The sequence below is a fragment of the Aulostomus chinensis genome, chromosome 21 (genome assembly GCF_037954235.1).
Source record: "Aulostomus chinensis isolate RoL2024-O1b breed Wild chromosome 21, RoL_Achi_v1.0, whole genome shotgun sequence".
Taxonomy (NCBI): domain Eukaryota; kingdom Metazoa; phylum Chordata; class Actinopteri; order Syngnathiformes; family Aulostomidae; genus Aulostomus; species Aulostomus chinensis.
The window spans coordinates 19,818,459-19,838,941 of NC_141340.1; the positions used below are offsets into that span (position 1 = coordinate 19,818,459).

Here is a 20,483-nt window from a genome sequence, read left to right on the forward strand (position 1 = left end):
TTACTCTGTTGAAACTGGCAGGTGGCAGCATGGTGGTGCAGTGGTCAGCACTGTCGCCTCAATGCACGGTTCTGGGTTTGAGCCACAGCTCAGGCACAGGATCTTTCTCTGTGTGGAGTCTGCATGTTCTCCCCGTTCCTGTGTGGGTTCTCTCTGGTACTCCAGCTTCCTCCCACAGTCCAAAGCCATCAAGAGGGGACAAGGCTGATTGATACTCTAAATTGACTGTAGGTGTGACTGTGAGTGTGAATGGTTGTGTGTCGGCCCTACAATGGGCTGTCCAGGGTGAACCCCTCCTCTCACCCCAAAGCTGCTGGGATTGGCTCCACCCCTCCAACCCTTAACAGGATAAGTGTTAGAGCACAGATGGATGGATGGTAAATGGCAGGTGGTTCATTGGGGCTCATCGTCCTGCCCAGTGGCCTGATTGCAACAGGCTGCTGGAGGCTGTCATCACAAGGCTCGGTGCTCTCCACCCCAACACCGTGCACTGTGAAGGGGGGAAGGTGTCCTGCTTCACAATGATTGTAGGAGCTCACAAGTACAGCAGAGACACGTTGTCACCAATGAGGTGATGAATGAGACACCATCACCTCCCTGAAGTCAACGCTACCACAATCACATAAGGGTTAGTAACCATGCAGGCTTCACATATGTGCTTTAGTTCAGTTCTCAGAACCTGACAGCTGCTTAGCAAATGACCTGAAATCCAAACAGAGTTATTTTACTAACCAGGAACATCTGAGACACTGAGACTCATTAGTTTGCAATCAAACTGTGTCATGTGACCTCATCATAGTGGTGATGAAAAGGAACCAATCACACCTTCTTGTGTGTTCCTGCTGAAGTAAATGTTAATGAAGGTCTCAGGAGAAGGAGCCACCTCAGCAGGATCTCTGGAACAAATTCACCCACGGTGAGACCTGTCAAGCTCCCTGCAGCTCTGCCAATGGTACCAACTCTTCATTCCAGCAGTTTGGTTGAATCCCATTTTTTCACCTTTGAACCTTTTGAACACTGATGAGGAGGTGAAGCTGGAGGCAAAACCACAACCTCAAGTCATCTCACAGGATGAACCAAAATGCCAGACACTTCCTGTCACTGCTCCAGCACCATCAGTCTCCCCTCCATATTTTTACCATCTGTGCAGCTTCCTGCTGTCCCTGGACCCTCACAGGTGATCGCTCCACCAGGAGCCTCACGGATGGGTTCTAACCTCCCAATACCTGCAGCCCAGCCTCGACCCACTCAGACACAGTCACCCATTCAAGCTGGGCCTGATACCACGCTCCAGTACAGACAGAGAGAAAGAAGACAGATGGGATCCTTGAAGAAAATGCAGTAAAGACAGGAAGCCCCCATCACATTGTCAGTGTTTTAGTGACTGGCATTGTGAAGAGACTGAGACAAAGCCAGTTATGAATGGAGGGCTGAGTTGGAGCAGAGGGGGGGCAGGATCCTGGGGTGGACTGTCTTTAGGAGGCTGAGGTGTCTGGTGGTCTTGGTGGACCCTCTGTATCTCAAACTGAGACAACAGAGTCCTGTGTTCTTGAGTCATTGTTTATAGTCTCTGTTGTTGGACAGCTTAGTGTGGTCCCTGATGGTCCCTAGCCAGTGGGTAGGATTTGGTGCTCTCACCGCCATGGCCCGGGTTCAATTCCTGGTCAGGGAGTGAGTTATTTGGCGGTTGAAACTGGATATAGGAGAGGTGATCAGGTGGTCCACATAATGGTGAAGGTGATGAACTGTGAATCCATTGTTGGCTCCACTCTCTCCCCATTGTAGTGTTCTTGGTTCACTCTGCCATGGCCCCATGTTGAAGGGTAACCGTCTCATTCAGGTTCAACCCTTTGTTAGTCACTATTAAGTCACTGACTCCTGCAAGGACAAACTCTGTCATCCTCCTTAGTAGCTTTGGTTCCTCCTCAGCACAGAAAGTCTTTTCACTGATGTAAGAACTCAAAAACGTAGAGCTCCGGTCCTTGGTTCCTTCCTCCACTGAGCAGAACAAACACAGAACAGAGAGCACTTCCTCCTCCAGTTCTCAGAAAGTCTGAGTGATCCCAATGCCAGTCTTAACATTAAACATGGGCAGTGATGGGAAGAACAGCACTAAAATATACAGTGTTACTAAAGGCATTACTTTTGTCAGCAACGGGTAATCTGACTAATTTCTTTCTCTATTGTTACAACGCCATTACTGTTACCAAGACGCCGTTCCTACGTGTCACTGAAGCTAGTCATGGAAGCTGTCATCTGACTTGGCTCACACAGACACAGGAGCTGCAAATGCGTGTGGTTTTTTTTCTCCTTTGGTGAGGGGGGAGGAGGCGGAGGGGGCGAGATAACCACCTAAGTAATGATGATTGGCTAAAAGAGAGTAGGATTTCCTGTTAAGCCAACCAGAGACATCGGGTGGACGGGTGTTCACACACAAACCCAGCACGTAGCAGCACACACACACAAACTATCAGAGATGGTTGATGTGTTCCTTGAATCCAATCAAGAAAATGCGTATTCACACACCACAATAACATTATTTTATATGTTTACATTTTGTAATCCATGCCCAAATATTCCACCTTAAGAACACAGGGGTTACAGGGAAAGACGGCATTTTCAAGATGGAGGTATAGGCACTACTTTCACTTCATGGAGGTTAAAGGTCATAATGTACATGTTGAGTGTAGGTTATGTCGTCCCAGAGCGAGAGCAAAGAGGCTGTCAACATCCAATGTTAGCAACTCCAGTTTCATGAAGCCCCTCTTGAGGGCACACGCCTCTACTAAACCAGTGGCCAGAAGCAACGTTGACACCGCAAATAATGATAGCAAGCAGGTGCTGTTAAGGTGAGCTCTGCTATCAAAGAAGGACACGGAGCCACACAGCCAAAGCTGGATTTTAATTAAAAAAGAAAAAAACAAATTCTATGACATTTTTAAACTTAAAAGAAAAAACAGTAACACAATAGTTACTTTCCTTGGTAACGAGTTTCTGTCATAGTGGAGTTTCTCAGGTACTGATACAGACACAAACAGATGTTGATGTTTATGCTGTAGTTCTGTCAGCAAGTGTCCTTGGAGACGTCACTCCAGACACACGCAGAGCTGACAAAGATTCTTTTACACAAGTAATGATGTTGACTACACTGCAACAGTAATGGACCGTCTATGGCATCGTGGTGATGGAGGAGGAAAAAGAATTCTGTCATCAAGTTTTGGATCACTTTGATTTTCTGTGATGGGAAGGAGGGATTGAGACATCCTGTGCTTCTCATCTTTTGTGTGTGAGTGTGTGTGTGTGTGTGTGTGTGTTTGAAATGCACTTAAGAGAACAAAACCTGTCCTATTATCAGATGTTGGATTTGTGTATAAATGTTGGGTTCTAAGGATGTTCCTCCAGGAGCAGTGAGCCTTTAAATAAACCAGTGGACCGTGGACTCAGGATATTTGTTATTCTTTGATCTCAGAATTTAGTCTCTGATGTCATAGTGACAGAACGGACCAAACCTGCCTATGTCAGAGGAAGCAAAATGACATCAGCATCAAGACATTCAGGTCCTTCAGAATCGTGTTGATGGTTTCACCAAAGAGTGATCAGTTCAGTAAATGTGTTCAGGCTGCTGAGAACTTGGCTTCAAGATGGACTTCAGGGTTTTAGCAACTCAGAAAAACTGTTTATGGCTCAGAAAGCAGAGGAGGGCTGATGAACAGACCTCAGCCTGACCTCACAATTACTGTCATCAAGGAAGAGGAGACAGTAGACATCACATGAGGGGAGAGACAATAGAGCAGCAGATAGAGAGAGAGGAGGAACAACTTGATTGAATAAAACAAAGAAAAACAATAAAAGAGAATCACAGTAAATGGAGCGGCCCTGAGTAACAGTTAATGGTGGAGTTTTAATAATTCCATCATTCATCTCCTTTTAAATGCTGTCAGGGAGGGAGAGCTGTCTGCGAGTGGTGACGTTCATTCCTCAGTGGGAGCCTCAAGAGTTGATATTCTACTGCCCTCTGGTGGTGAGGCAATGGGGATGCAGGTGATCTGCCGGTCTGGTTGAACGTGAGTGGACAGAAATCTTGTTGAAGTGATTGGGAGGTTCTGACTTTGGTGAGCTGCCTTGCTTCTCCTCAGGTCTTCATGGTGGCTCCCTGCTGGATTGTTGTTGAAGGGAACATTGCATCGTATCATTTTCAGCTCTGACATCTGAACAGTGGCCAGATGTGACATCATCATGGTCTCACTGCCTGCTTTGTTCATGGATCAAATGGAATGTTGTGTTGAAACCTTTATTGTACAACTGCTATGAGCTGAGAGCTCAATGTTGGAACAACGCAGCTCCACATGGGACTGATGTGATGAACAGGTTTTTATTGAGCTGCAAGTTGGAGAGCAACACTCAAAATGGAGCAGCAAACTTTATGTCTGGTCTTTATCTCTCTCCTCTTCCCCACCTCTCTGTCTCCTCTCCTCCCTCACCTCCATCTCTCTCCAGCCCTGTTTAGACAGAAAATGTGCCAAATTTGCTGCCTGGTAGAGGCGGGAATTTGCCGTCTTGTTCGTGCGAAACGGAGGCGTAATATTCCTCCTTTTAAAAAAGACACCCCTTGTGTGGGCATCAACATGTGATGTGATGTGCAGCACAAAGTTGTACGTGAACAGTGACCTACAACAAACATGACAACAGAGATCCCTGATTCTGAGTTTAGTCATTTGGAGGCTGATATCACAGCAGATCAAACTGCAGGTTCACTACCAACAAGTCTAGACTCCATTGCTCCTTTAAAAAAGATCCTTAAACAACAGAGAACAGCTGTGTGGTAGAATTCCATCACCAGGCAACTAAAACAAGAGGCAGAATCGTCTTCAAATGTAGAAGAAGGTCCTCAGTAAAGCCAGAGCCTCCTATTATTCATCACTAACAGAGGAACATAAAAACAGTCCAGGTTTGCTTTCAGCACCTGAGCTAAACTGACATGAGTCCTGACTCTGTCGACCCTGGATTCCTTCAGCTCTCAGTAGAGACGACTTTAGGAGATTCTTTGATGACAAAATATCAACTATTAGGGCTCAAATTAATCAGCTGCTGCCCTCAAGAGATTCTAATTTACCTGTAAACTCAGTAAACATAGAAACTGCTGTTAAACCAGATATTTATTTCGACCACTTTTATCAAGTTAACAATACAGAACTTCATTCAATGATGACCTCATCAAAACCTTCATCCTGTCTCTTAGATTGATTCTTCTTTCTTCAATCTGATTCCTCTGTCTGTAGTAACAGGATATGAACCACAGCCCTTTAAGGTAGCTGTCATTAAACCACTGCTTCAGAAGCCCCCTCTAGACCCTGAGGTTCTAGCCAACTACAGACTGATAGCTAACCTCCCCTTCCTCTCTAAAATCCTGGAGAAAGCAGCTGCTAATCAGCTGTGTGACTTCCTCCATAACAAGAGTTGATTTGAGGATGTTCAGTCTGGTTTTAGAGCCCAGCCCAGCACAAAGACAGCACTGGCAGAAATCACTGGATATATAAATATATATTATATATAAATATAGGCCTACTCATCAATGACTGAGAAATACATTCAGTCATGTGTCTGTTGAGACCTCTCTTGTCAGAAAATCTTGTGCCGCAAACTGAGCACGGGAATGGTTTCTCCCCAGTGTGTGTTCTCATGTGTCTTTTCAGACATCCCTTCTCTGAAAATCTTGTGCCACAGGAACTAGGAGGAGAGACCACATCACTAATCCAGAATAGAGTTAAAAATCCTTCTCCTGACTCTTAAAGCTCTTCAAGGAAAATTCCAGCTAAAAAGGAACCTCAGGTGTGTTCTGGTATTTTTATTATTTCGAACCATTGCAGGGATTTGGTTTGAGAGCATCCATATCTAACTAGGTTTTGATGCATACCGCTAATTAGCTCCCAACGCAGGTCCTGGGGGCAGCGGATAAACAGACAAATGATAACAACAACATCCACTCAAAATAGTAAACACCTCAGTGGTGATACAAGTAGAGCCTCTACATGTAAACAACAGCACTGAGAACTTTGAAAGAGTACAGAAACTTTATTAAAAGAAAACTTTATAAGGACAGTTAAAGGTGTGTAGACGGCTGTTTACACTTTAATTCAGCTGTAGAAGAAGAAGACCCTCAATGTGAAAATTCATCCTGTGTTACAGCCGCCTCTCCAGGACGGTCAGGGACCGACTTCAGTCCTGGTCCTGATACACCAGAAATCCAACCAATCCCTCACATAGGAACCACGTATTTGTTTAAGCAGCGCCCGCTGTGTCTGTGTAGGAGCCGGTACTGAGCGTATACTGCATGTGTACTACGACGAAAGGTACTTCACCAGAGGCTTCAGCTGTCACAAATTTCTCCATTGGCTGGATGACATCACTGACATCAGAGACTCCGCCCACTCATTTATTTTCACACATCTAAAAGATAATGCAGTGTTTGATCAGGGATCAATACATCAATATAAAGATCAGTAATTTGTGCCAAGTGGATCTTTGATGGTGACCTCAAAGAAATAAGATCAGCCCTCACACCATCATATCCAATGGTGGCTCCATTATTTCAGGTTAATGGTGTTTCTTTCCTGATGTGTTTTCTCTTGCTCTTTCTCGTCTCAAGATTTCCTGATCGGCAAGAATAATGTCTTTCAGAAGTGTGTTCTCATCACTGTTCTCCATGTAGACACGTTGTCTACACTGACCATAATCCTCTCACCTTCCTTAATTCGTTGCAATGTCCCAACAAGAGACGAGTCAGGTGATCTCTGTTCCTGCAGTCATACTGCCTGGATATTCGCAACGTGAAGGGGACCGACAACGTGGTGGTGGAGGCGTTGTCTAGAGTTCCCTCAGTGTGGTAACTGATTGTGAACTGTTTTCCTCTCTCTGGTTCTCCTCTTGTCTTTTCCTAGCCTCTAAAATTAAAAGGGGGGGGGGGGGGGTTACAGTCCCTGACTGATGGCTTCCATTATGTTTCTGGTGTTGTAGCAGGAGGGCGGGGAGCTGTTCATTCCTCCTAGTTGGAAGCACCTGGGCCTGGGCCTCAACATGTAGACCCCGCCTTGCTGGTTGGGAGCCTCTCTTCCTCCTCATCCATTGCCACTTTGATTTTCAGCAGCCAACATCTCTTCCTTACACTTCCCTTACACCCATGTACACACACCAGTGACTGAACTGACATTGTTTTCCTATTTCATTTTTGGTTGTGTGTTTTTAGTTAAATACATTAATTATTTGGCTATCGACCTGCGTCTTCCACATTTTGTCATGGCTTCAGAGTTACGTCTAGGCAAATGGCTTCTCCCTAGTGTGGATTCTCATGTGGCTTTTCAGATGTCCCTTAACTGAAAATCTTCTGCCACAAACTGAGCACGGAAATGGTTTCTCCCCAGTGTGTGTTCTCATGTGTCGATTCAGACATCCCTTCTCTGAAAATCTTGTGCCACAAACTGAGCACGGGAATGGTTTCTCCCCAGTGTGTGTTCTCATGTGTGTTTCTACATGTGCCTTAATTGAAAATCTTGTGCCACAAACTGAGCACGGGAATGGTTTCTCCCCAGTGTGTGTTCTCATATGTCTTTTCAGATATCCTTTCTCTGAAAATCTTGTGCCACAAACTGAGCAGAGGAATGGTTTCTCCCCAGTGTGTGTTCTCATGTGTGTTTCTAAATGTGCCTTAACTGAATATCTTGTGCCACAAACTGAGCACGGGAAAGGTTTCTCCCCAGTATGCATTATCAAGTGTTGTTTCAGGTAACCCTTTTCTGAAAAACTTTTATCACAAAATGAGCAGAGGAATGGTTTCTCCCCAGTGTGTGTTCTCATGTGTCTGTTGAGACCTCTCTTTTCAGAAAATCTTGTGCCGCAAACTGAGCACGGGAATGGTTTCTCCCCAGTGTGTGTTCTCATGTGTCTTTTCAGACATCCCTTCTCTGAAAATCTTGTGCCACAAACTGAGCACGGGAATGGTTTCTCCCCAGTGTGCGTTCTCATGTGGGTTTCTACATATGCCTCAACTGAAAATCTTGTGCCACAAACTGAGCACGGGAATGGTTTCACCCCAGTGTGTGTTCTCATGTGTCTCCTCAGGTGTCCCTTTTCTGAAAATCTTGTGCCACAATCTGAGCAGAGGAATGGTTTCTCCCCAGTGTGCATTCTCATGTGTCTTTTCAGACGTTCTTTCTCTGCAAACCTTGTGCCACAAACTGAACAGGGGAATGGCTTCTCCCCAGTGTGTGTTCTCATGTGTCTGTTCAGACATTTTTTTTCAGAAAATCTTTTGCCACACACTGAGCATGGGAATGGTTTCTCTCCAGTATGCGTTCTCATGTGTGTATACAAACTACTTCTGTGACTAAAACCTTTACTGCATGTTGAGCACCGAAAGGGACGCTCATCCTCACTCACTTCTGTCTGAGATTCAGAAGGACCAAAGTTCATGTTCCTGTTGATTTCTGATTCTCTTTCAGTCTTCAGTTTTTGCTCTTTTGAGCTGCAATGTGCCGCTTCCTGTCCTGGTCTCAATTTCTGAGGCAAATTCCCCCTTGAGCAAAAGGGGTCCTTGTGCTCAGAGGTGGCCGTGTTATCAGGCCTGACCCAATCATTCTCACTGACTTCAGGATCAGCTTCAGAAGAGTCTGACATCTGGTCATCAGTCTGGGGTTGTACAAGTGTATCTGGATCTAGTTTGCTGGCTGGTTCTGGTCCTCCACACTCTTCTCCATCAGCTTCTGCTTTAAGATGATGAGTTGGGCTGCTGGTCAGAGACTCTGTTTTCAAGCTTTCCTCAGTTAGACTCTGATGAAGCTGTGGGAACTGAGGTTTCTCTTCATCCCCTTCCCTCTTCACAGGGACCAGAGTGATGTCAGCCTCCTCCTGCCCTTGAAGCTGTGCTCCCTCCTCACTGATCCTGAGCTCCTCCCACTCCTCTTTAATGTGTGGGGGCTCTGGGTCCTGCAGCTCAGGGGGAACCTCTTCTTTAATCACCAGCAGCTGCTCCACATCTGCAGGAAACAAACAGCAACATCAGAAATCCCTTCATTTGACTCTGAAATAGTGGAGCAACAGACAGAAACAGAAATCAACTCCACTGCGTGCACAATTATTAGGCAAGTGAGTATTTTGACCACATCGTCCTTTTGATGCATAATTTCCAACTCCAAGCTTTAGGAACTTGAATGGCTATTGGATTTAATCATACCAGGCCATATGCATTTGTGTAATGAGAGATGGTGTGGCCTAAGGAGATCAACACCCCATATCGCCAGTAAAGGCCTTAAAGATGAAAGAATAATGACATGGCCCCCTTCCTCACCTGACCTCAACCCTATTGAGCACTTGTGGGCCCTGATAAAACGAGAGATTTACAGAGAAGGAAAACAGTCCACCTCTCTGAACAGTGTCTGAGAGGCTGTGGTTGCTGCTGCACAAAAAGTTGATCATATACTCCATGGATGGAAGGCTTTTGAGTGGTATTGAAGAGAAGGGTGGCTATATCGGTCACTGATTTTTTTTTTTGAAATGTCAGAAATGTTTATTTGTAAATTTTGAGTTGTTTGTTTATTATGATCACTTTAACAGATGAAAATAAACAAGTGAGATGGGAATATTTTTGTTTTTCATTGAGTTGCATCATAATTCTTCCCATTAATAGTTACCTAATAATTGTGCACACAGATATTCTCCTAAGATAGCCAAACCTCAATTTTACTTCCTTGAATATTCAGGTTTGAGGTTTCTTAACATTTTGGGTTGATTGAGAGCACTGTTGTTGTTCAATAAAAAATGAATCCTCAAAAATACAACTTGCCTCATAATTGTGCACGCAGTGTAAATGAAAAGAGACATCCTGCTACTGATGACCTGTCAGCAAACTGGGAACAGAAACGCTGGCTTCAGATGCTTGGATCGACGTTGTGTCAACCAGGTCAAAGGTCATTGGTCCCCTCCACTGAATGCTTTTGTCCATTCATAATCACATTCACTAGATGGAATGTTAATGTCTGTAATGGGACAAATGGACAATTCTTGAGCGGCCAGTCCAACCCAAGCCAGCCAGGCCGCCAAGGAAAATCTTCTTTTTTTAAATTAGGACTTTATAATTCCCAATATACACGATTGTCTTTTAACAAGGTGGCACCGTAGCAGCCTACATATTAATGTCACAAAAGAAGCAACATACACACTGGGCCAGCCTGTCACACACACACACACACACGACACGGCAAGGCTGAGTGAGGCAGTCGTCTGCATGTATTTACAGCCTGCCTGGTCCTGTCTGACCTGAGAATGACAGACTTTTACTGAAATCTGATTGGCTATTTGATTCAATAAGTTTTGTTTCTCTCATTCCAATCAGTCTCAGTCAGCTTTTTAGATGGCAATTCATTTGAAAGCCTGATTCTCAGTTTGTCTCCTCCAGCCTGGAAACCTCAACAGCCACTCTTTATCATTGTGTACCGCCCTCCTGGTCCTTACTCTGAAATCTTATCTGAATTCTCAGAGTTTATATCCAGTTTAGTTCTCAAATCAGATCAAGTCATTATTGTAGGTGACTTCAATATTCATGTGGATGTTGATAACCACAGTCTGGGTGCTTCATTTCTTTCTCTTCTAGACTCAATTGGTTTCCATCAGTCTGTCCATGAACTGACTCACTGTCACAGCCACACCCTCCACCTCGTCCTAACATATGGAACTGAAGCTGAACATCCAGATGAATTTCTAAAGAATGTGCTTTTATCAGACCATCAATTAATCACTTTTGAATTTATTCTAATCAACTACACTCCACTCAGGAAAACAGTGGTTTCCAGATGTTTGTCTGATCAGGCCGTAGCTGGATTTAAGGAAGTGATTCAATTGGCGCTAAATTCAGAGTCATGTCCCATTGTTACAGAGGACACTGATGTCAACCTTCGTCCCTCCCAAATTGATCATTTTATCGATGGTGCAGCAGGCACCTTAAGAGCAACTGTGAACACAATTGCCCCACTAAAGAAGAGAACAATAAATCCAAGGAAACAAGCACCTTGGTACAATTCAGAAACCAGGCAGCGTCAACAAAAACTCAGGCTCCTTCTCTCCAGATTCTCTCCAGTTTCTGTCACTGAAGGATCTCTCCAGTGCTGTCAGGGTGTTGTGCATGGGGTGGGGGTCTGTGTTCAACAGAGATGACAGCTTGGCCATCAGCACAACATTCCATAAAAGATGGCTACAGAGACTGGAACCTGTCATTGGCATTAAAGGAACTGCACTACACTGGTTTAAGGTCATATTTACTTGGTTGATCTCAGTTCATCAAATTTAGAATAGAATTTAAAATTCTCCTTCTCACATCAAAGTCAGGCTCCTTCATACCTGACAGAGCTCAGTCCCTGATTATCCAGCTAGAACCCTTCGCTCCCTGGGTGCAGGGTTACTTGTGGTTCTTACTGTGTGTTCACACCGAGAGCGAATTTGAGCATTTGTGCGAACAGTTTCCATTCAAAGTCTATGCAAACTTGCGAATGACGCAAATTTTCAGTCGGGCGGCGCGAATGAGGCGAATGTGCAAATTCGTGTTGCGAACTTTTGCCATTCGCACAAGTTGAAAATATTCAACTTTGGCAAAAAATTCGCGTTACGACAGCCAATCAGCGTTGATGATGTCTCGACGTCACAGCTGACTGTGAAGATGGAGGACAAGTTGATTGTGGCTATGTGTGGGAACCCGGTGCTATATGACACTACATGTCCAAAATACAAGAAACGGTTGAATAAACTGGTGTCCATTCGTGAAAGTCTGTCACCGATCCGAGCTAGCAGGTCGTCAAACTGGCCAGTCGTCATCCGAAAATACCACTAGAAGCGGCAGTTATCCACCGCAGCCCCTGGAGGAGCTCGCCTCTAGATGGTGCTGTTAACCCAGATACGACGGCATTTAGTTTTCTGACGTATTTCAGACTTCCACAGCAGGTACAACGCAACAGTTCTTTGAATATTCATGGTGAAATGGCGGAAAAAAAAGTTGCCAGAAATACTTGCTGCTCGGGCAGGTGAGCGAATACGCATACTCAAGCGAATGACACAAATGGACACTAAAATGATCTGGCGTCAAATTCACATGAATAACGCGGCACGAAATTCACATTCACGTTTGGTGTGAACACACAGTTTCTAAAAGTAGAATTGGAGCCAGAGCCTTCAGTTAAAAGGCTCCCAGTTTCAGTCCCACCCCATGTTTAGGATCAAACTAAAGACCTTCCTTTTTGATCAAGCTCATAGTTAGGACTGCTTAAACTGGCTCTTAGATATGCTGCTATAGGCTTAAGCCTGGTTTATGCTTCTGCGTTACGTCAACGCCGCAGACCCCTACGTGGACCCTTCGCCGTAGCCTGACATGCACCTCCAAAAAAATCAGTGTGTTGGAGCATCGTGATGTGAACGTCAAGGACTGTGATTGGTCCGTTCAGAGGAGGTTGCCGAATGCATGAAGAGGTGGAAGAACCTCCGTGACAAATATGGGCGTCTCTGGAAGAAAACGGCCACAAGAAGTCATGTTTGTCATGTTCAAAGTTTACAGTTTGATTCATGAAAGCAAACAGTCGTTCAAAGAAAAACACTGGACTTTCTGTTCGAAATAATTTTGTTTTGGAATTCGACAAGAGCCCCCAATACCATACAAAGACACAGCCACACCCCCTAGCGCCTTGTTGGTGAATTGCAGAGTAACACGTCCCTCAATGCAGAACTTCGAATGCTCAATCATGGCGTAGGGTGTACGCCATCGTTACGCTGTCACCGTGACGTAGAAGCATTAACCAAGCTTTAGACTGCTGGGGGATCTCCCATGATGCACTGGGCTTCACTCTCCTCCTCTTTCCTCTCTGTCCTCCTATATGTGTCATACATAAAATCGTACTCACACGTGTCACTAACTCCTCTTCTTCTCCCCTCATCCCAGATCCCAGGTGCTGCTGGAGGAGGCTGCAGACCTGAAGAGGCTCAAGCTGCCACCCGTAGCTCCACCTGCTCACGTCCCCGTCTGTCCATCAGTCTCTTCCCTTTCTCTCTCTATTTGTCTCTGTCCCTCTCTTTCCTTCTGCATATCTGTCTTCCTCCATTATTTATCTTTTTCTTTGCCCTGCTCTCTTTCCCCCCAACTGGTCAAAGCAGAAGGCTGTCCCAACTGATCCTGGATCTGCTCGACATTTTCATCACTGCTGTTGCAGGATGTGCTTGCTGATGGAGAATTGTTGGTGTAGATTCATTGAAGGAGTGACATACTGGACCTGCTCCACTTGTAAAGTGTCATGATTTGACATTGTTGTGATTTGGCGCTAAATAAATAAAATTGACTTGACTTGCCTTGAACGTGATGATAGTGTGGAAAACTGTCAAAAAGAATGAAGACAGGTGAGAAAGAAATGGGAGGAGTAAAAAGAAGAGATTAAAAAAAAGCTACGGTCCTGCTAAGTGTTGTGATGCTCCATGTTTAGCTGTCAAGCTAGCAGCTCTGGACTCACTGATTTGGACTGAAACTGCATTTAAATGAAACAACAGAGCTTCATTGGTGTCTGCAGGAGTTTAGCCTTTGTATTTTGTCTGCTAAAGCTGCTGTAACTTTAGGGAATTCTGACGTGACTCATTTGCATATCATGTGACTTGCTGCAGGAGACACAGAGACCACTGACGTGTGTGTGTGTGTGCTGACTGAGTCCTGTGCTGCCTGATCCTACTGATGTGTCTGATGGTCTTCAGCCTGGCAGCAACCACCTTCAGTTGCTCCATAGCTTTCCTCATTTCTCTGATCCATTATTGTGGTAGAATGGAGCTCAATCATCAGAACAAGTCCCAACAACGTTGTGCTGCCTGCTCTTTGACTTTTACTGACTTGTTGATTTTATACACCATCTTTATCTGAGTGGGCACTGAGCAAGTCTGGGATTATGGATGAGATTTTACCACCTTTGCCTTTATAAACCTTCTTTGTGGCCCCTGCAGGTGGAGTTTGCCTAACTGATGTTCCCACGCTGGTCTGGACCACTTGGTCTGATGAAGCTCCAGCTTCATTTCCTGGACTTCGTTTCCTGAGCTACTAAAACCTCCCTTTTATGTTGGAAACATTGCAGCTGGAGCCTGGTTCACATTCTGGTACACAAGTTAGCAGTAGTTGGTGATCCAGTGTGAACGTCACCCAGGCGAGGTCTTGTTGTGACTCAGTTCAATGGTAACATGCTGCTACTGATCGTTAAGGCAGGGCTTCTTAACAGGACCCAGGACAGGGATTTGCTCCGCGCCTGAAGGGCCTCTGCAGCTCTACTTCCTGGGCTGAATTAGGGGCCCAGCAGGTCCCGGGAGGGGACTCACCTGCTCTGTCCAGCCTGACTCGGGGCTTCATCATGGCATCGAGCAGCAACCTCTGCCGGCGGTTCTCCCGCTCGTACTCCGCCACGGTTTCCTCCAGCAGAGCCACTATCTGCTCCGCGGCCGCCGCCAGCCGCTCGGTGAGCAGCGCTCTGAGCACCGGGACCCAAGCCGCTGAGTCTCCTTCTCCCAGCTGCAGCAGGAAGTCTTCAGTGGCGAGGAACCGCTCCTGAACACGCAGCAGCTGCGCGGTGCACAAGTTGTGGTTCTACCTGCGCTACTCAGCCTTCAGTAGACAAAGACCAAGATTGGAGGTTCACGGACTTCTTCTTTCCTTGCTATTTGAAAACGTTCGGATTCTTCTTCTACTCCTCCTCCTTCTTCTTCTTCCGCTTCTGATTCTGAATGGCAGTTGTCAGCCAGCTTTTTGGTTCATTACCGCCATCACCTGGACTGGAGTGTGGATCACGTGGTCAACCTCCGCTCTCCTCGATTCTTTTCAATAACCAGGTCTTCTTCAAAAAGAAAACAGAACATGAAAACAGGTTTCTCCAGATTCTCTTTGCAGTTCATCACATAGATTTAATGTCATCTGGTTGTCCTGAAGTTGTAAACTTCATCTTTGTCGTCTGTGTAGGTTCTCATTCATCCAGGTCATCGTAGATCGAAGCGAAGTAAAATCTGGTCAACTGGACGTAAGTTTATCTTGAAGACGTTTCACCTCTCATCCGAGAGGCTTCTTCAGTTCTAGTGAAGAGTGTGGAAACTCCAGCTTATAAACCTATGTGGGAGTGGTCAGTGCTATTGTGGTGGAAACGACCCTCCCGAGACTCACCTGGCCTCCCCAAACGACAGTCGTTGTGCGGTGTCAGGGAGTTCCAGGGGTGGTCGTTAGGGAGTTTCACCGACCACTCAGATGCTAATGGGCTGTGCTGGCATCAGCCGTTCCACATGGGTCTTTCAGCTGAACTCTTTGGTGAAGCTTTGAAAGGACTTGGTTGTAAATAGGTGAAAGGAAATGTTGCAGTCCACCTCCTCTGTTCAAAGATGGTTTCTCTATCCTGACGTGGATGGCTTCTTTAACTCCTCTTTCAAACCATCTGTCCTCTCTGTCGAGGATTTGGACATGGTCGTCCTGGAAGGAGTGGCTTTCCTCCTTGAGGTGTTCATCTTTGTCATTATAAATAAAGTTGGATTCAAACCTGTAAGTCCTGGCCTCATCCTGGACACCCCATCCTCTTCCTGCTTCCTTCTGGATGTGTTTCCATTTATCATAGCTTTGTAGCACTTCCCGATCACATTCACCTGCTAGTGGTTTTGGAACAAGAGTTCAATATGTTACAGGCTCTGAACCTGTTGCCACATCTGTTCTGGTACCAGAACCATAGTTGAGACAAACCAGCTCTTCCTTATCACCAACCAGAGTGGGCTCCTCCCACTCCGAAGCAGGCAGTTGCTCCAAGCCAGCCGACACTTTCACTTTCTTGTAGGAGTGAAGAACCAAATCAAAATCAAGACTCATCACTCTTTCATCGGGGCTCCTTCCTCCTTGTTCTGATCCAAGAATTCAACAGCTTCTATCATTCATTTTACAGGAAATGTTGATGACACTGGGATTTTTTGTGTTCATGCTGTCACTGTCAAGTGCAGCTTAACATGTGAGAGGCAGCAGGATCCATTCATGTGTTCATGTTTACAGCGGTGTTACAGATTCCAGGATCCGGGTTCATTTTGTGTGTGTGTGTGTTTGGGGGGGGGGGGTGGTTGTTGGCTTTGTTTTGTTTCCGCCGCCTCATCACCTGTTGCCTGCTGGACAGGTGAAGAGGGATGCCTGTGACATCACTGGGATTTCCTCGGCTGTGCTCTGCCTCCACCGTGTTTCCCCTGCTCCAGCTGTGTGCTACTCACTGATCACCTGGGCCGCCTCCATCCCCTCTCCATGTTAAAGGAACCGTCAGTGCTTCACTGGTAGCAGTCTGTATCTCCCCCATACGCAGACCTGCCCAGTGTGCTTGTTGTTCTGATGTTGAAAGCTACTAAAAGCTGATGGTCGCCGCTCTGTGGGAGAGCCAGGCGTGTAAACTTGGTTCTCTTTTCTATGGACGTGTGCGGGCCTGAGAGCCTCAGTTTGGTTTTCTTTCTTTCTTTTGCTGCCTCCTCTGCTGCCTCTAATAAATGGCAGGCCAGCCTTGGTACTTTACCCCCAGGCTGCATCTTTAGGGTTGTAACAAGCAGCAAAGGGAGGCCACCTTGGAGGAGTTCAGTGACTTTTATCAAAGGTCATACTGGAGTATGAAGTTCCAACCAAGCTGGCCAGGAGGTGAACCTAGAATCTTCTGATCCCAAGTCAGACGTGTTCTCCTTTACGCCACCAGCCCTACAGGGAAGGATTGTCTGAATAGAAAAAAGTCAACATGTTCATTTGTACTTGTTTTGACAAAGTTGAAATGATAGGGTGGCATTTTCTGGTTTAGTGCTGCTGGATTTTCTAAATATCAAGTTTAGATCATCAAGTTATCAATGGAAGACGAGAAGAGAATACAGTAATAAAAAGATGATCATTTTAAAAAATAGATCTAACATGAATTATTTTACATGAAATCATTCACTTTTTTAAGAAGAAAATAAGAGACAACCTGCATCATCACAGCATGAAGACCTCAACACGGCTGAAGAGAAATTCTTGGGCTGACAAACGACCAGGGCTCTGCACATGACGTGTAGCGACCAGCGCGGTGGCTTTGGCCCTCTTAATGACTGCTAAGTGTTACTGACAGAAACTGACGTCTCAAATGGAGACGTGAGTCCAACAAGAAAACCCTTCAGCAGCTTCCTGAACACTGTCCCTCCCTGGAATTGCAGATTGTTCACAACACAGTTAAGTGTTGGAGGAGGAGTTGTTGCCTCTCCTTCTTCTCAGGATGGTTCCACCTCAGTGGAGAGGTTAACTAAATACTCATCAACGTCTGTGGTCCAATCATATTTATGTTGGCACACAGCGTACAGATCCAGAATCAGAGCTGAGACTTGAGTCTAACACCTTAAGGGTGGAGGAGAAGAAGCCCTGATTTCTGTCTCACAGTCTTTTTACTCTCTCTTGGCTCCACCCACACATGGCGCTGATCTATCATCAGCATCACATCTTGAGCATCCCAGCATCCCCTGAATATGTGCAAAGGGTTTTTTCAAGAATGGCCCCCAAATGGAGTGACAGCAGGAACAGGAGCTCCATGGAGCTCAAAGGAGTGATCACTCTCAGCTTTGAGCCATCCTGGTCAGAGTTTTCCAACAGAGCTTTGAAAGACCAGGAGTTCCCCAGAGCTGCAAGGAGGAACAAGAAGTCGACTTGGAAAAAGAAGGGAGGGAAACCTGTTGATTGTTGAAATCTGGACGACTCCACAGAGAAGAGAAACAGAAGAGTTTCTGATGAACCAGGACTGTGGAGGGAAGGAACCATGGTTTACACTTCCTTGTTGTCTGCATTATAGAATCAGCAGACATCCATGTTTACAAGTGTTGTTGTGCTTTGTTGTTCTCTTTTCCTCTCTAAGAGAGGCCTCTTAGAGCAAGAACAGTTATGCTCTTAAGTCACATCAAGTTCTCATTTATCCATCCATCGTCTTCCGCTTATTCCTACACATTAAGGGTAACGGGGGGGGGGGGGGGGGGGCTGGAGCCTATCCCAGCGTCAACAGGCGAGAGGCAGGGTTCACCCTGGACAAGTCGCCAGTCCGTCGCAGGGCCAACATAGAGAGACAAACAACCATTCACACTCACATTCATACCTACGGTCAATTTAGAGAATCCAATCAGCCTAGTCCCCAATTGCATGTCTTTGGATGGTGGGAAGAAGCCGGAGTACCCGGAGAGAACCCACACAGACATGGGGAGAACATGCAAACTCCACACAGAAAGATCCCGTGCCTGAGCCGGGACTCAAACCCAGAACCTTCTTGCTGAGAGGTAACAGTGCTAACCACTGCACCACCGTGTAGCCAAGTTCTCATTTATTGAGTTTCTATTTTAAAAGTTCATTGTGCAGTTCAGTGTTGCACAATAAAGAATGCGTTTACTGGTAATGAAGCACTTCAAGCTTTAAGGAGGAGGAATTGCTTAACACTGCTGTGGGCACCCACCTCATGGGAGTCAGGCCCCTGGTGATCAAGGCCATAAGGAGCCGTGGTGGGCATCCCTGATTTTCATTCCTAAAGGTGGCAACCTGAAAGCAAACAAACCCATCATCTGAACTAGGAGTCTCAGTTGAGGCTCCATCTGAAACCAAAGACTGTGTATGAAGAACTATCAACCCACATTCTTTGTCTGAACTAAACGTTAACTGGTTAGCAGTTAGCTAAGCTACCTATGGTCAAACCTGAAGCTGATGGAACCCTGCAAGAGCGGCTAGCTAACGTCTAGATTTGATTTTATGAATGGAAAGAATCAGAAAGGCAATAACAATGACATCATCAATACAAAACCTGGTGCTTACAAAGGTGAGGTGAACAATTTTAACAATCAATCTAAATTTAGGCTTGAAGTTAGAAAACAATATCCTGCCCAAGTAGAACACATTATTTTTTTATTTGGCCAAAATAAAAATGGATGAAAATTTGAAGGATTTACCTCCCAAATCTGATTTCTTCAAGTGAAACAACTCTGTAACATTTAGAGATTCATTCCCTCACAGTAATGTCTTATTTCCAACTCTGCTCTCCCTCAACTACTGTTTAGTGTCATATTCATTTTGCTGACTACTTCATTGACATGTGGTAAAAATGTCTGGTGTTTCCTGAAAATAACTGAGTGCTGCTCAGTAAAGGTGACATGACTAGAGATTCTATTCCTGCTGGGTCCATTTCAACATTATTATCCTTCCTATCATTGGAGATAAAGTATCAGTTAGGGCTGTACTTGATTAGTACTACTGCATATCGTACACATCAGTCACTGCCAGTACACAGTGGACTGGAAGTTGAAATACTGTTTACCACCGAGCTGAAAACTGTTGTGGTATTTGACAATTCTATTGTTTCTGAGTGAAAATCATGTGAAGGGGACGTTCTAAAAATGGCTGAGGTCTCTGAGCTGCAGCAGGTCTGATCTGCTTTTGATGCCCAGATGATGCAGGACTCAGTGAATGTTGGGTTTGTGTGGAGCTGAAAAAATGCTGCAGGTGTTGAGAGGTCTGCTGTTGTCCAGGACCTGAGTCGTTGGGTCACAATCAGAATCCATCCTTGTCATGATGACAGCTGGACTCCTACAACATTCTTAGGATGATAAAATGCTGGTTTGGTTCAGTTTCTGATGAGAGGTTCAAAACTAAGACCTGAATCAAAGGGACCAATAATTAAGACCTCAGATTTTCCTGGTTGAGCTGAGAAAGCTCTCTTCCCTCCATGATCGGATCTCTAAATGCAGGTAGAAGGACATCAACTGGTCCTGATTCATCAGGAGACACGGCGATGTCCAGCTGTGTGACATCAGCAGAACTGAGGACATTAAGACTAGGTCTCCTGATGACAAGTGGCAGTATATAGATAATATATAGTATATAATATAGTGTAGATATTAAAGAGGGTCTGAGGTAAAATGGAAGCTTGGGGAAATTCAACCTTTGATGTCAGAGTTTTGCGTTTGATCTTTGAATTCTTTCTTTGATGTCACCTTGATTTCTCAATGCATTTCTTTGTGGACACAAATTGTCTTTGATCTCTCAATGAGACAAAGACATAGCAGCTCAAGCTGCTGTTGAGGAGGCCCTGTTCCTATAGTGGTCAGTACTCTGTGTTGTGGATGCAGCAACCCTGGTTTGAATCCGGGGCACAGCAGCAACATCAATACTGACTAGTGTTTGTTGTCAAACTGGACAGTTTGTCTGTTGAAGCTCTCTCAGACACTCCTTTATTCATCCTACCTTCAGGCTCAGCAGCATCATAGAGAATGTGTCTGACTAGAGTGATCTCTTGTTTTAAAGATGGCGCTGTTCTTTTCTTTCTCAGTCTGATGAAGAGCTTCTGAGCAGCAAACGTCTCTCACTCTGATCACTTCATGCTGTAGAACAAGGAAGCCCTGGCCTGACGACCTCAGTCAGTAGAGCATGAGACTCTTAG

The 20,483-nt window shown here is 45.4% G+C and overlaps 1 protein-coding gene across 1 annotated transcript; it reads right to left on the reverse strand.

Annotated features, from left to right (window-relative positions):
* Positions 1-1,585: 1,585 nt before the first annotated feature.
* Positions 1,586-18,563, reverse strand: LOC147242000 (uncharacterized). The gene is made up of 8 exons (XM_086192379.1): positions 18,510-18,563; positions 14,278-14,641; positions 13,375-13,400; positions 12,933-12,987; positions 7,372-9,029; positions 5,588-5,702; positions 2,976-3,019; positions 1,586-1,693 (listed from the first exon to the last, which is right to left on the reverse strand). Exons 1-8 carry the CDS (start codon positions 18,561-18,563, stop codon positions 1,586-1,588), a joined length of 2,424 nt encoding a protein of 807 aa, XP_086048505.1.
* Positions 18,564-20,483: the final 1,920 nt, after the last annotated feature.

Excerpts from the sequence above, each read along its gene's own strand:
- LOC147242000 (XM_086192379.1), bottom strand. The coding sequence starts at position 18,563 with ATGCCCACCACGGCTCCTTATGGCCTTGATCACCAGGGGCCTGACTCC. Across the intron at positions 14,642-18,509 it reads AGGGGCCTGACTCCCATGAG|AACCACAACTTGTGCACCGC; the intron begins GTGGGTGCCCAC and ends TAGCGCAGGTAG. Across the intron at positions 5,703-7,371 it reads TTTGTGGCAGAAGATTTTCA|AAGGGATGTCTGAAAAGACA; the intron begins GTTAAGGGACAT and ends AGATTTTCAGAG.